This window comes from Corapipo altera, unplaced genomic scaffold, assembly GCF_003945725.1.
Source record: "Corapipo altera isolate COAL_440 unplaced genomic scaffold, ASM394572v1 70, whole genome shotgun sequence".
Classification (NCBI taxonomy): Eukaryota; Metazoa; Chordata; class Aves; order Passeriformes; family Pipridae; genus Corapipo; species Corapipo altera.
Genome location: NW_020884911.1, coordinates 1,012,350 through 1,027,351, shown reverse-complemented (window position 1 = coordinate 1,027,351; position 15,002 = coordinate 1,012,350). Strand labels below are relative to the sequence as shown.

At 53.5% G+C, this 15,002-nt stretch overlaps 1 protein-coding gene and 1 long non-coding RNA gene across 2 annotated transcripts in view; both read left to right on the top strand.

Moving 5' to 3' along the window:
- The window catches only part of LOC113952185, a 12,178-nt gene extending 10,897 nt beyond the window's left edge, over positions 1-1,281 (top strand). Inside the window, exon 8 of the long non-coding RNA XR_003529431.1 lies at positions 1,165-1,281. This is a non-coding gene — a long non-coding RNA (uncharacterized LOC113952185). The remainder of the gene's footprint in view (positions 1-1,164) is intronic.
- A 409-nt stretch (positions 1,282-1,690) lies between these two features.
- Positions 1,691-14,517, top strand: LOC113952178 (two pore calcium channel protein 1-like). The gene is given in 20 exon segments (XM_027653937.1): positions 1,691-2,209; positions 2,211-2,255; positions 2,472-2,554; positions 3,613-3,727; positions 4,614-4,742; positions 4,972-5,088; positions 5,843-5,961; positions 6,124-6,225; positions 6,880-7,006; positions 7,884-8,085; positions 8,806-8,950; positions 10,003-10,188; positions 10,575-10,639; positions 10,941-11,028; positions 11,312-11,381; positions 11,924-12,143; positions 12,378-12,468; positions 12,755-12,868; positions 13,203-13,321; positions 14,020-14,517. Coding segments are annotated over 20 exon segments (2,784 nt in total). The 5' UTR covers positions 1,691-1,708; the 3' UTR covers positions 14,166-14,517.
- The last annotated feature ends 485 nt before the right edge of the window (positions 14,518-15,002 follow it).

The following is a 15,002-nucleotide window of genomic DNA, read 5'->3' as shown; positions in this document are numbered from 1 at the left end:
ACCCGGTCCCGGGGCTCAGCCCGGGCAGGGATTCACCCGATCCCGGGGTGCAGGGATTCGCCCGATCCCGGGGCTCAGCGGGTCCAGGGGTTCATCCCATCCCGGGGCTCAGACTGGGCAGGGATTCCCCAGATCCCGGGGCTCAGCCGGTTCAGGGATTCATCCTATCCCGGGGCTCAGCCCGGGCAGGGACTCACCGGATCTCAGGGCTCAGCCAGTTCAGGGATTCACCCGATCCCGGGGCTCAGCCGGTCCAGGGATTCACCCGATACCGGGGTCTAAGGATTCACCCGATCCCGGGGCTCAGCGGGTCCAGGGGTTCATCCCGGGGCTCAGCCCGGGCAGGGATTCACCCGATCCCGGGGCTCAGCCAGTTCAGGGATTCACCCGATCCCGGGGCTCAGCCCGGGCAGGGACTCACCCGATCCCGGGGCTCAGCAGATCCAGGGATTCACCCGGTCCCGGGGCTCAGCGGATTCAGGGATTCATCCCATCCCGGGGCTCAGCCCGGGCAGGGATTCACCCGATCCCGGGGCTCAGCGGGTCCAGGGATCCATCCGGTCTCGGGGTTCAGCCGGTCCAGGGATCCATCCGGTCTCGGGGCTCAGCGGATTCAGGGATTCATCCCATCCCGGGGCTCGGTACCGCAGCCCCGGCCCTGCCACTGCGGGAGCTCCCCAAGCTCCAAATCCACTTTCGTACCGAAGAGCCCCGGGAGCATTTATTTGGCTAGAAATTATTAGGCGTTTTGTGATCTTAATCACGGGATCGATAAGGTTGGGAAAGAGCTCTGAGATCATCAAGGCCAACCCTCAAGGGGCGCTTTTCCCCCCACCCCAGAACTTTTAAAACTTCATTAATACAGTTGAAAACCAGCGTCCTGCAACGTGCAGTGAATCCCCTGGCACCTCCCAGACTCAAACAAATACTCTCCTGGAACTCCCTAACGATGGGAAGGGAAGAAGGAACATGCTACAGCCTTCTCAAAAACTCCTTATCCAAAGCACCAGGAGGAATTCTGCCTCCGAAGCCAACATCCTACATTTAATTTACAGGTTCACCCTGCCAGCACATGAGCTATTTCACCACCTAATTGTCCCCACGCACTTCCATAACGAGGGTGGTTACAAGTGCCCACAAGGCACGTTTTCATATTCGTTTCAGAAACAAACACAGCCAGGAACACCATGTCATGATTTTGGCCACTTTATTGTGTCAGCAGTGCTTCCTGGCAAGGGCAGAGCAGCAGGCTTAGAGCTGGACAAGTGCAGAGTACCTTTGGAATGGGGCAATCACAGAACCACAGAATCATTTGGGTCGGAAAACACCTCCAGGATCATCGAGTCCAACCTGTGCTGGATCCCCACGTTGTCACCCAGCCCAGAGCACCGAGTGCCACATCCAGTTGTTCCTTGGACACCTCCAGGGATGGGGAGACTCCACCACCTCCAGGCCTTTCCAGGTTTGGTATCATTGCTCCTGTATCCTCAGTATTTTGTTAGGCCTGTCGGACACAGTTTGGGATCCTGCCTTCTGAAGGGTGGAAGAGAAACCCTGGTATTCCATGGATGCTGTCCCTCTCCAGCAGCCCTGGTATTCCATGGACGCTGTCCTTTTCCAGCAGTCCTGGTATTCCATGGACGCTGTCCTTTTCCAGCAGCCCTGTTATTCCACGGTTGCCATCCTTCTCCAGCAGCCCTGCTATTCCATGGACGCTGTCCTTCTCCAGCAGCCCTGCTATTCCATGAATGCTGTCCTTTTCCAGCAGCCCTGCTATTCCACGGTTGCCGTCCTTTCACAGCCCTGCTATTCCACGGATCCCGCCCTTTTCCAGCGTCCCCGCCCTTCCACGCGTGTTATCCTTCCCCAGCAGCGCTCCCACGCCGTCTCCACCACCGGCGGGGTGTGGGGGGGGGGAGCCCGGCTCCCGTTTTTCCCGGATCTCAGGCCGCGTCCAGCTTTTCCTGAGCAGCGGCGAGGCGGCGCTGGAGGTAGCGCTGCCTCCAGCGGAGGAAGCGGCGGCGGAGCCGTCCCGCCTGCCAGCCCACGGCCACGCCGGCCGCGAAGGCGGCGAGCAGCGCCCAGCGCACGGCCCGAGGCCGGAGCGCCTCCAGCACCATCCCCGACCCCGGGATCCCGATCCCGGCACCGCCTCCCGCTTCCGCCGCGCCGAGGGGCGGGACCGGCCCCGTTAAAGGCGGCGGGGCCGGGGAGGTGCCGCGTCTGCCCCCGCCATGGCCGAGCCGCCCGCGCAGGTTCGTCCCGGGGGTCCCTTGTCCCCTTCTTGCTCCTTGTCCCCTTCTTGCTCCTTGTCCCCTTCTTGCTCCTTGTCCCCTTCTTGCTCCTTGTCCCCTTCTTGCCCCTTTCTCGCCCCCTTCTTCCTCCCTCCGGTAACTTCTCAGAGCTTACTCTCACCACCACCACCACCACCTCCTGACCGTCTCTCCCGTGTTTTCCCTCCCTTCCCGCAGGACCTGCTGCTGGCAGCAGCGTTCGTCTCCGACGCGCAGTACAACAGGAATATTCCCTTCAAGACGTCCCCCGAGGCGGTCAGGTAAGGAGGGCTGTGTGTGCCCCCCCCCCCCCCCATCACGAGGGAGCTGCCAAAAAAGCAGGGTGCTGAGGAGGGTGGGTGCGTGGGCTGCCAGAAGCCACATTTAAGCTGAAATGCTTAAAACGGGGCTCAGCCGCGTCTGTGTGTGATGGGAAAGGGAATTAAAAACTTGTGTCTTGCTGGAGGAATAAAAACAACATAAAGTCTCCCAAGCCTCTGCGGGGATGGAGAGTTTGGGAGGCTTGGCCGACCCTCAGCTGCGTGGAAGTGGCAGGGTTTGGTAGCAGGGGGGTCACAGTTGCCCTGTGTGGGAGAAGCTTGTGCCTGGAACGGGTGATACCACCCCATCACACCCCAAAAGTTCAGGTAACCCGCGGGGGGTGTGGCACCACTGCTCGAGTGTGCTCCACAAAGGGCTGTAGCTGCTGGGGGAGCAGAAATTAAAATCTTACGTTAATTGTCATAAGTGAAATTCCCCAAGCCAAGAACAGTTTCCCCTGTGATGGTGACTCCCCTTTGAGGTGCTGGGGAGAGGCTGAACAGCTCCAGGCACACCGAAGTCACTCCTTTTCCTGGGAGACTGGAGGGATTCAGTGTGTTTGTCCCAAAGGCTTTGAACAGGTGTGAGCTGCTGTGGAGCTGTAATGCCTCCCTGCTTTGGGAAAACAGTGTTTCATGTGATTTGGTCCTGACAGCTGAATGATTAAATGATCAGGTTTTGCATTGTCACCTCTGGATGGTGTTATTAGAAGAGTAACCTGAAAGCAGGTTGTTATAACCTCGATATTATAATATTAAATAATATTTGTAAGGAGGTAAAATATTTGTATAACGTGATAAATATTAAAGAATATAATACTTGTTATATATCACATCACTTTTCCTTGAAACGGGAGTATAGTAATATCATTGGAATATAAAGGGAGTATAATAATATAATTGGAAGCAAATTGCCAACATCCTGGCTGGCAAAAATATTTGTTTGGGGTGCATTTGGTGAGTCCCTGGGGATGTGCCCTGAAGCCTTTGTTTATGATGCCTCTGCCCTCTTTCTCCAGGCTTTATTATCTCTACAACCACTGGATGATGAGAACAGCCACCTACTTCTTCATCTTTCTCAACCTGTCCCTGGCCATGTTTGAAGAGCCTGCTGTGTACCCACTCCCCTTCCTGGTGAGTTTTTGGGATGGAGGCAGCAGGGGTTTCCTGCTGGAGAGGAGTTGTCAGAGGTATCAAGAGATAATGGATGGAGAGAGGCTGCTTACAAGGGCCTGGAGGGACAGGATGAGGGGGGATGGCTTCAAACTGCCAGAGAGTGGGTTTAAATTGGATGCTGGGAAGAAATTCTTGGCTGTGAGGGTGATGGGGCCCTGGTACAGGTTACCCAGAGGAGCTGTGGCTGCCCCATCCCTGGAAGTGTCCAGGGCCAGGTTGGACAGGGCTTGGAGCAATGTGGGCTAGTGGAAGGTGTCCCTGCCCATGGCAGGGGGTGGCACTGGATGAACTTTACATATTCCAGCACCTTCCAACCCAAACTACTCTGACATTCTGTGATTCTATGGTGTGTTGAAATGGGGACAAAAAAGGGGTATGGGAGCTGGACAGGGACTGTAGGAGCCATTGTGGCCATCAGCAAAGGCCAGTATGACTATGGACAAAGTCATGTTGCTGTTCTCCATCTCAGAGAACAATTCCAGCCTTTGGAGCGATTCCAGTCCCACCCTCATGTGTGAAAGTAGAAGACAAATGTTGCTCTTAGGCCTGACTTCTCTGCAGCCTTTTTGTTCTGCACCAGTGTGATTGTGACAGGTGTGCTCCTTGAATCCTAAGCAAACCCAAATTTGCTGGCTTTAACCTGCCTGTGGCAGGGAATCCCACAAAAGGAAGCCTGGAACTATTGCTCGGTGCCAGGTAGGTGAGTGTGCAAAACAGCTGACAGCAAACCCCTCCTTTGTGCAGCCTTTGCTTGTTGTTTCTGTGCCTGAACACCCTCATCTGTGCAGGAAGGGGTAGTGCTGCCCCTGGTTGTGCTGACTGAGCCCCTCCTGTCCCTCTTCAGGTCACATCCGTGCTGGAGGTGTTGTGCCTGCTGGTGTTCCTCGGCCGCCTGGCACACTTTGCCACGGTCACCCTGCACAGCGTGTTCTGGAAGGACACCAAGAACATCTGCATCATGGTGGCAATCCTGGTGAGTTAGGCCCAGGGGGAGCCTCTGAGGTCCAAGTGGCCAATGTGGATGTGGGTTTTTTTCCCTCCTGTTGCTTTCCTAGTATCACAGACCTGACAAGATCCAAGCCAAGCAGCTCTCACAAACCTGTCGTGTGTGCACCTGCCTTGTGTCAGCACACACTATTTTCTTCACCATCCAGACATGTTTCCATTATTCCTTCTGGGGTTTTTCCTTCTTTTTCCTGCAGTTATCCCTGACAGACTTGGCCATATATGGGGTCCTCAGGGTGTACGGCGTGAGGAGCATCCGATGGTCGAGAATTGTGAGGCCCATCTTCCTGATCAACTTTGCGGAGAGTCGCCAGGTAAAGGCCTGCTGGGATGTCCAGGGGCCTGTCTTTTGGACAGCCTGCTGCTTTCTGAGATCCAGGGGATGTAGCAGAAAGGTTTTTGTGTGGAAAGGGCAGAATTTGGGGTCCTGTGAGTGAAGGTTTCTCTCGGAGGTGGGCTGAGATGGACAAAAAGGTGGATTCACACCACCACAAGCTTCAAACCTGTTCTTCCTCGAGTCAGGGGCCAGGTTACTTATTCCTGGAAGTCTCCTGGGTAAACAAATGTCATGCTGTTGTCAAACTTGTAGCCCAGATGGGTGATTTGGACTCTGATTCCTCTCATCCCAGGGAGATCTTTGCCCTCCTGCCCAAGATTGCTCTGCTCCTGACTTACAAATGAGTAAACTGTCGTGTGGGGGCCTGGGGGAGGGAGCAGTTGAGCTTTAGGACTCAGAGCATGTGTTTTGTGGCCTGGAGTGATGGATTTCAGTCCCTCACTGGTCCCCTGGCAGCAAGGGCATCTCAGCAGTGCCTCGGGGCCCTGTCTGGTTCGCTGAGTTTGTGGTGCCATGTGGGTGGGGTCTCTCCTTCTGGGATCTCCCCTGGAGAACGACAAGGAGAGGCCTGGGAGTCCTGCACAGGTTTTATCAGAACAGAGCTGGCACATGTGGTACCTGTGTCCCACTTTGCTTGCCTGTCCCTGTGTGTGGGGGTTTGATGCAGGTGGGATTGTGGGCGGAAAAAGGGTCCCACTTTGGTTCTAAACCCTTCCCTTCCCCCCTGGCAGATCCGGAGAGCCTTCCGCAGCATCCGCAACACGCTGCCAGAGATCACCTACGTCTTCCTGCTCTTCATGTTCAGCCTGCTCATGTTCTCCCTCATGGCCCTGAAGCTCTTTGGAGAGAGGTGTGGACGCTTCTTTTGCTCAGAGCTGGGTGGGGAGAACGTGTGGGATCCTTTGGGCAGGAGGGAGCCCGCTGACTCCAAACGATTATTAGGGAATGCAAGCACTGCTGGTGTGTGCAGCTCCCTCAGTGCTTAGCCCCAGACTGTCCTTTTTCCTCCTAGGAATCTCCAGACAGCAGAAGGTTTGCCATATTTCAGGAACTACCTGGATATTGTGTTTGACCTCTACGTGCTGGTGACGACGGCGAACAGCCCGGATGTCATGTATGTCATGTCTGTACCATCAGGGGTCTTTCTCCCATGATATTTCCACACATATATAATGTATTCATGCCAATTGTTTATATTGCTATGCGGCCTTCTTTAATTTGCACAGCACTGTTTAAATTCTGTGAGGTTGGGCTTCCCATCCTCACCTGCTCTAACTGGGTTCCCATTTTGGTTGGCTTTGGGAAGGTGCCATCAAAGAGCAGGACAGGGAGGAATGGCACATTTGTTGGCGTGCTCCAGGTGTACTGAGCACAACTGGGATGGTACAGGAATTTAAATAGAGGAATAAAATGCTGCTCATCCTCTGAGAGCAAGGAAAAAAAGGAGGTCTGAGTGCAATGAGGGTATGAGGGCAAAAACCAGCTTATGACTGAGGCATCACTTCAAGTCTTTGCACTTAAATGTGGCCACACTGACAGAAGATTAATCTCTGTGCTCTCTCTCCTGCATCACTTCAGTCAGACAAACCAGGATGAAAACCCAGCAGAAGAAAACTGTTCTCTAGCCGAACTAGTGCAGTTTTTAGCTTGGGTGTTGCCTGGCTATCACAGCAGCACTTAGAAATCCAGCTGGGAATCTGTTTCCTCGGGGATTCTCTTTCCCTGTGTGTCAGCCTAGCAAGCAGCAATCCCTGTCCCCTTTCTCTAGGATGCCAGCATTTGACTTCAGCTCCTGGTACGCCCTGTTCTTCATCGCCTTTGTCATCGTCAACACCTACATCTTCATGTCCCTCTTCCTGGCTGTGGTGTACAACAACTACAGAAAACACCTCAAGGTAATGCTTGGAGGGGGAATGGCCTGCTGTGCTCTGTAACCTGGTAGGGAAACCTCTGGCTTTCTCTTGGAAATCTCATATTGTGGGGATTGCTGTGAGTTCTGCTGTTGGATTTGAACAATGAACTATTCTGTGGTGCTTTGAACCCAACAGGCAGGAAGCAGATGTCTTTGCAATATCTTGGAGGCTTAGTCCTAGCTCAGAAATGCTGCCTCCACGCAGGGAACTGTTCTCAGATGGTTTTTAAGTGCACAGCACACTTGTTCTGCCACTGCATGTGCTTTGAAAGCAAAGGAACTGGAAATGGGAAGTCTGAGTAAAGCAGAATTCTTGTCCTACCCAAACTGGGGAGGGGCAGTCTGGGATTTGTGATCAAAGAGGGAGAGCTGGAAATTCCTGGGTGCTCCCACAAGGAGACTGGCTGTTTCTCAGGAAGCAGTCTGGGTGTCCCCAGGGTTCCAGGTTCTTTAGCCTGCTCATAGTCCCTTGCAGAAGAGGATCTCCACCCTGACCTCAGCAGTATTCACTTATGGATGTGTCCAGCACGTGTGGACACATCCTCTTTGCTTCTGTGACCGTGCAGATCCCATGATCTTTGTCACCTCCTTCCTGTTTGATGCTTCCCTTTGTCTTTCCTTCCGGTTTTTCAGTGCTCTCCCAGCATCCAGAAATCTGTTGATCCTTCCGGAGCGCTGCCTGTCAAACACCCATTTCTCATCACCCTCACTCCCTGTGCTGTACTTTGTGTCTAGCATCACTCCCAGCGTGTTCCCCTGAGCCTCTTCTCCCTTTTGTGTTGTGAAAATAAGATTATTTATGGAAAAAGGAGGGGGAGGATGGGTGACTGGAGCTGCCTGAATCTCGACGCTCTCCCTAGAACGAGATCCGTAAACTTGCCTACATGAAGCGCCGCAAGATGATCGAGGCCTTCAACCTCCTGAAGGAAGAGGAGGGAGAGCAGCTGGTGGTTCGAGAAGCCCGCTGGAAGCAGCTGGTCAAGCTGGTGGCTCCTGATATCAGCAACTCCCACCGGGAGCTGCTGCTCCGCATCTCGGACGACGAGCAGAAGGGGTTCGTAGGTGAGCGCACGCCCGAGGGAGTGGGGAGGAGCTGTGGCCGGGAGCCTGATCCTTCAAGGGGTTAGGCACTGGGACCTGGGGTCTCTAATGGTTTGGAATAACAGGATCATTTTAAATGGAAAAGACCTCCAAGATCCTTCAGTCCGACCTTGTCAACTGGCTGGATGCAGCACTCAGCACTCTGAGTCATTCCTTGAGCACCTCCAGGGATGGCGACTCCAGGCCCTTCTTTCTCTTTCCCTCCAGATTCCTGAAGTCCTGAAAGGTTATCCTTGCTGCCTGTGCTGTAGTTCATGTCATGCACACTTTGGGTGGCTCTTCATGGCCGTTTGACATCAGGCCAAGCTCTCCCTGGTGTGTGGGACCTCCTGTTCCCAGCACAGGAGGAGGAAAACCTCCCTTATAATCGGGTTCCTCCGAGCAGTGGCTCCCCACGCAGTCCTCCAGATCCTCTCGCTCTGCTGCTGCTGATGTGGGAATATCAGGAGGGGTGGGTCAGTCTCCTCGTGTGAGATCATTCTGTGGTGGTTGTTGCCCCGTGGTTTGAGACAATCCCCTCGGAATGGGTTGGAGGAGCTGTTTGAGTGCCATGTTCAGCCTGTTGCGGACACCACTTGGGGCACGGGCATCGCTGCCGCTGCGAGCAGATCTGCCTTTGCCAGACACCGTGTTCTTATTTAACACCAGCAGACTGACGTGTGACGCTCTCCCCTGCTGCAGACAAGAAGAGCTTTGTGCAGCTGGCAGACCTGCTCAACATCCAAGTGGTGACACTGAAGCTGCGCAGCCACCCCCTGGCGCGGTGGGTGCCCCGTGTGTACGGCTCGGCAGCCAGTCGGCTCCTGCGCAGCCTGGTCCGGCACAGGTGAGGCTCCCGTGGCCCAAGGCTCACCTGGAGGGTGCACACAAGGTTTAGGCCGGGCTTCTGTGCACAGCTCTGCTCTGCCTGCCTTCAGTGGACTGCTGGTGAGTCCACGCCTCATCCAGTCCCACTTGTTCAGCTCTAGTGCAGGTGCTGGGTGTAATGGGGTCTGTGGCCTGCCTTGAAGGACCAGACTAAGGCCCTCACTGAAAGCTGAGCTGACCTCAGCAGTCTCTGCAGCAAAGCTGCCTTGTGCTGCCTCATCAGCTCTTACAATGAGCTGTAATTCCCTGTTTCACCTCAGGATCTTCCCATAATTCCAAACTTGCTGAGGTTGGAAGGAACATCTAGAGAGAGTCTGGTGTGACCCCCCTGCTCAAAGCAAGGTCAGCTGCAGTAGAATGTTGAGGGCTATGTCTAGTTGGATCTAGAGTATCTCCAAGGATAGAGACTCCATAATTTCTCTGCAGCCCATTCCAGTGTTTGACCACTCTCCATTAAAAAAAAAACAAACAAACCTTTTTTGTTGAAATGGAAGTTCCTGTATTTCAACTTGTGCCTTTTGCCTCTCATGCTTTCACTGGACACCACTGGGAAGAGTCTGGCTCCATCTTCCCTACACCTTCCCATCAGGTATTTAGACATACTGAGCTGCTCCTGACCCTTCTCCTTGTCAGGCTGGACAACCCCAGCTCTCCCAGCGTATCCTGCGTGTCAGGCTGTCCTGTCCTTCCATTGGATTTGTGACCCTTGGATGCACTAGTTCCAGTGTGTTCAGGTCTCTCTTGTACTGGGCAGCCCAGCTGACACAGCACTCCAGTACTGAGTAGATGGGGAAAAATCACTTCCCTAGACTTGTTAACATCACTCTCCAATTTTTGTGTCAGGCATCAAGAGGAAAACTAAACTCCTCAGTAACTTCCCTAAGCTCTCAGGTTTGGGGAGAACTGATGGGTGAAGAATGTGTGAGAGAAGAGGCAAAGAACTTCAGAAGTGACTGTGTAACTTTGACCTTCTTGGGAGTGACAAACCGATCTCTCTCTCTCTTCTTGCAGGGCTTTTGTTTGGACTTATGATGCGATCATCCTGATAAACGCCATCTTCATTGCTCTGGATGAGGAGACCCCTTACATCTCCTACGCTGAGTGGGTGTTCCTGGCTCTGTACGTCACTGAGATCCTCCTGAAGGTGTACACGTACGAACCGAGGGCCTTCTTCGGGAAAACCCAGTTCTGGAACTGGTGAGTGGAGTGGGAAGGGGTTCGTGCTGAAGGTGCTGTGAGGTGTGGTGAGGTCTCTGTGTTCAGCTCCTCGAGGACTGGGCGGCTCCTGGAGAGATGGGCTGCCCCACTCCCGTGCCAGGGGGTGTTGTGGTGATGCGAGTCAGAGGATGTTGCGCTCTTTCCTGGCTCTGCACTGCTGTGCTCTGCCCTGACCAAGGGGACTCTGCAGCACATGAAGATGGCGGGCGAGGGAAGGAGTTTTACTAAACAAAACTTCCCCATCTGCCCGCCGTCTGAGGTGGCACAGGGCTGCCTGGCACAGATGTGAGGAAGAAGGGTCGCTCCTTGTTTCAGGCCCTTCCCCATCACCCCAAATCTAACAGCGCTGCCTTCCCTCGTGCCAGGTTTGACACTCTCATCATCTTTGCTGCCCTGACTGCAACGGTTCTCAATGCCACCCTGAAGTCGAGTAAGTGCAGCTTTAGCAGCCTGCATGCCTGGGCATCATCCTGGTGGTCTCCATCAGCCTTCTGCCATCACCTCGGGCTTGGGTGGCTTTTGGACAGGACAAGGAATTTCCTGGAGGGTTTCTAAGAACTAACACGATCTTTCTCTTTCTCTTTTTCTTTATTTTTTTTTTTTAGCTCCCTGTTACAGTGTTTAACAAGGACATAATAGTAATGAATTGATGAGCTTTATCTTAACACTTCCCTGCTTATTTTTCATAATGAACATGTCTTTTTTTTTGTTGTTGTTGTTTCTTTCCTCAGCCACAAAGTACAACAGCCAGCAGATCCTGGACATCGTGTTCATCCTCCGGGTCCTCCGGCTGATCCGGATTGTTGACAGCATTCAGAGGTAATGCAGGGAACAGGGTGGGGAGGTGGTTTTTGGGGAAGGGGTGGGTGCTCTGTGCCAGAAGCTGGCTGAGACAGTGCCTTGAGTGCCCTGCATGGCCTCTTTGTGGCCACTCCACAAAGCCTCCCAAGGCCTTGTCCCGGCACGCCTGGGATGAGCCCAGTTGCTGCAGCCTCTCTGGAGGCTTGGTTTATTTATGTGGGGAGCATTTGGTGGCTGGGGTGTGACAATAAAAATGGCAAAGAGCCTCCCCACAGCAGGTGTTGTGACTCGTTCTCTGTAGGTTCCGGGTCATCATGAACACCCTGATAAACATCGTCCCGACAATGCTGACTTTTGGCGGGCTGACTCTGGTAAGAAATAGTGGTCTCTCAGCTCAAAGCACTCCAGTTTGACAGGAATGTGTCTTAACTCTCCCACTCATGCTGTTTCCAAGGGGATAAATGCAAATCCCTGGATGGCAGGCCCTTGGAACTGTAAGTGTCCGTTTGATCCGTGGTCATTGCTCAGGCAAATGTGTGCAGAGGGGCTGGGTTCCTGCTGGATCAGGATCTTCCTTAGATCCTTGGGGCAGTGAAGGTGTTCTGGCTTTGCATCAGAAGGAATCAAATGTGGTTTGGGCAAGAGGCTGAATGAGAAACCTGGTTCTCAAATGATTTCCTAGAAGCGGCTTCTGTTGTGATTTGGGAACGCTTCCTTTCCGTGTATTTATAGTTCTTGGCTTATTATTCCTGCCTGGTGGCTGCTGTGGGGTGGCTTGGGTCTCTTGGACTCTGTGCTGCTCCCCAGCACCTCGCTGTGCCTGTGGAAACCGGGGAAACCTGCTGGGATGCTAAGCTTGCCCTGGAGCTTGCTGCTTGCTGGAGAAAGCAGGTGATGGGGTTTCTCTTCCCAGGTTGTGTACTGTGTGTTTGCTATCATTGGCATGGAGCTATTCCACGGGAAGATCCAGTTCTTCCCTGCCGACTCGAACGCTCCTCACGCCCCGGAGTGCGGGAACCCGGCTCTGAAGGATTCCCTGTTTGCCCGGGGGAAGTACTGCAAGAACAACTTCAATGACTTTGCCTCGTCCTTCATCGTCCTCATGGAGCTCACTGTGGTCAACCAGTGGCACGATATCCTTTGGGGTCCCACCTGGAGCTGGGGGAGCAGGACTCTGTGATCCTTCTGGGTCCCTTCCAACTTGGGTTATCCTGGAATCCGTGCTCTGCTTTTCCCCCGGCGCTACACACGGACAGGCAACAGGGAAGTGGTCCATGCTGTGTGGGGTGTTTTTGGGTGGTCTTTCCTGGTTTCTCCCTCAGCACCTTGTTCTCCTCCTGCCCTCTCGTCCTTAACTCCCACCGCACTCTTTGCCAACGGATTTGCCAACGTGACGGTCCAGCCTGCCAAGCTGTACTTCATTGCCTTCCACATTGTGATGGTGATAATCATTGTCAAGTGAGTTTTGGGTTGGTTTCACCCGCTTTGGAGGGAAGGGGGGCCTGTCCCCCTGCCAGGGCACTGCTGGTGGTCCCAGGGTCACCCCTGCTGTGCCATCCCTGAGATGGGTGGGACATGTTCAGAGGGATCTGCTACATCCTTGTCCCCACTGCGTGCTGCTCTGTCTTAGAGCTCCCCATCTCCAACAGATGGAGTGCTGGGAAATGAGCGTGGGAATGCTGAGACAGTCGGTGGTGCCAGTAAGGAAATGCTGCCGTGTAATTCTGCTCCTCACTTCTTTCAGCATCTTTGTGTCCTTCATCTTGGAAGCTTTCTTTGTGGAGTACTCCCTGGAGAAGAGCGAAGTGGAAACTGCCATCGAGCAGAAAATCCAGGAGCTGGGAATGGGAGTTCAGGAGTAAGTACCCCCTGAAATGGGTAGTGCTGGGTGTGGCTGACGGGGGCTGTGGGACTGGAGGGAAGAGCCACCCTCTGTGTTGAGGTGTGAGCTGAGCCTCCTCTTCCTTGTTACAGAGTTGTGGCTCCTCAGCCGTGCAGGCCACGGGTGTTGTCCTCCCTTGGCATCTCCAGCCCCCAGGGCTCCTGCCCAGAGGATGGGAGACGTGCTGGGCATTAACCCCATGGCTGGTGTTCTCCCTGCCCTGGAGAACCCATCACTGCTGGGATCATGTGGGACCCTGGGATAGGATGTGCCCCCCTTCCCAGGGTAACTTCCAGCCCTTCCTGTGCAGGGATGAGCTCCAGGATGAACAGCTCCTTGATAACATGGAGAGTGATGAGCACGAACTCGAGGGGGAAGGTGGGACGAAGCCACAGCCCAAAGGGCTCGTGTTTAAAATTGCCTCCAAAAGTAAGTGTGTCCCTCCAGTGTGTCAAGGCCTTTTGGGGAATCTCCCAAGCCTTCCCACTCCTTTTGGGCTATAAAAGCAGCTAAAACCCCCCTGGAGGCTTTGGGAGAAATGCAGGCACTAATGTTTGCTGTTTCTTTTTATTTCTGTAGCACCTTTTCCTCTCCTACGTCGGCCCTTCTGTGTTCCTTGTCCTCATTTAACCACCCTCTGAAGACACTGCCTTGGTGGCTGAGTAGTTCCTGCATTGCCAAGAATCCTGCTTTCCTTTCTCCTTCCTCTATGGACTTTGCATTCCTCCTGGCTTGGATCACGGGGTGACTATATCCTCCTTTCTGCTACTACTTTTCCTTCTTCTCCTGGCTCTCTTGCTGTTCCTCAGCAGCTCTTCAAGATCCCTCTGGGCTGTCTAGGATCAGGTGTCCATTGTGAGGGAATAGAAAGGGTCAAAATCCTAAGTAGTGGTCTTATGTGTGAGAATGGGGAGGGGCTCAAAATCCTAAATAATGGTTTTATCCTTGACGAGCACCCACAGTGCTTAAAGTATAAATACAAGTATTTATAAATATTTATAACTATTTATATAAGTATTTCTAAATATTTATAAAGTATAAATATAAGTATTTATATACTTTATATATATATATACGAAGTATATATCCCTTGGAATGTAATCTGGGGGATTTTCTTGTCCCCCCAGGATACAGGACGGTGGATGCTCTGCTCCAGCGCATGTTTGAGGCAGAGATTCCCCTGGAGGATGAAGGCCCTTCCTTTGAAGAGATCCTGAACTTGTCCCCCAGCGCTGCCGTTTCCAGGAATCCTAATTCCGAGAGCGCGGCGTGAGGGCCGGATCGGGAAGGAGGAGCCGATTCCCGGCTGTCCAAGTCCCTGGAGTTTTGTTCCCTGGCTGCTCACGTGTGGGGGGCCCAGGTCACACGGTGGAAGGGGCAGCTGGTGCCCCAAAACCAGCTCCGTCATGTAAAGGAGCTTTATCCCATGTCCAGTGTATAAATGCTGGGATTGGAAGGCGGAGGGGGGTCGGGGGATCCGGCTGTGCCGGAGTCAGGATATTGTGGGATAAGTACTTTTGTAACTGGAATTCTGTATGGCAGCACTTTCCTATGCAGCTCTGGAGCAGTGTACACTGAGGGAAGAGGCTCTGGAGCACAGTAAATCCAGCAGTGTGCAAAAACAATGGAGTGTCTTGGAGTTACTGGTGGGAGAGGGCTTGGAGTCCTGGGAACAGGGCAGGAGGGGGGGCTGCTCCTCACTCTGATGCTGCTGAGTGCACAGCCTGACCCAGGGCTGGGAGAAATCCCAATGGGACTGGGTTTGGGTTTGTTTTTCTCCTGGTTTTTTTTTTTTGGCCCAAGACAAAGTTTTCATAGCTGAGAGCAAGGCAAGTGCCAGGGAAGAAAACTCCAAGGGGCTTGATAGGAAGGGCTTCCTCCCAGGCCAGGGCACTGTGGAGGCTGGAATGACTTAAAAATGTTTGTTGTCACTCTCGTTTCCCAGCTCGGAGCAGAGTTGGTGTTCCCTGAATTAGATGTGGAGTGTGGAGGTCTCATATGCAGGGAGCAGCGTAGGCAACACGAGCAGGATATTGGAAGACGTGGGATTTCCTTGGAACTTCATCTGTTCCCTTAGCTTTCCTCCTGTGGCTCTGAGTCTCTTTCCTAA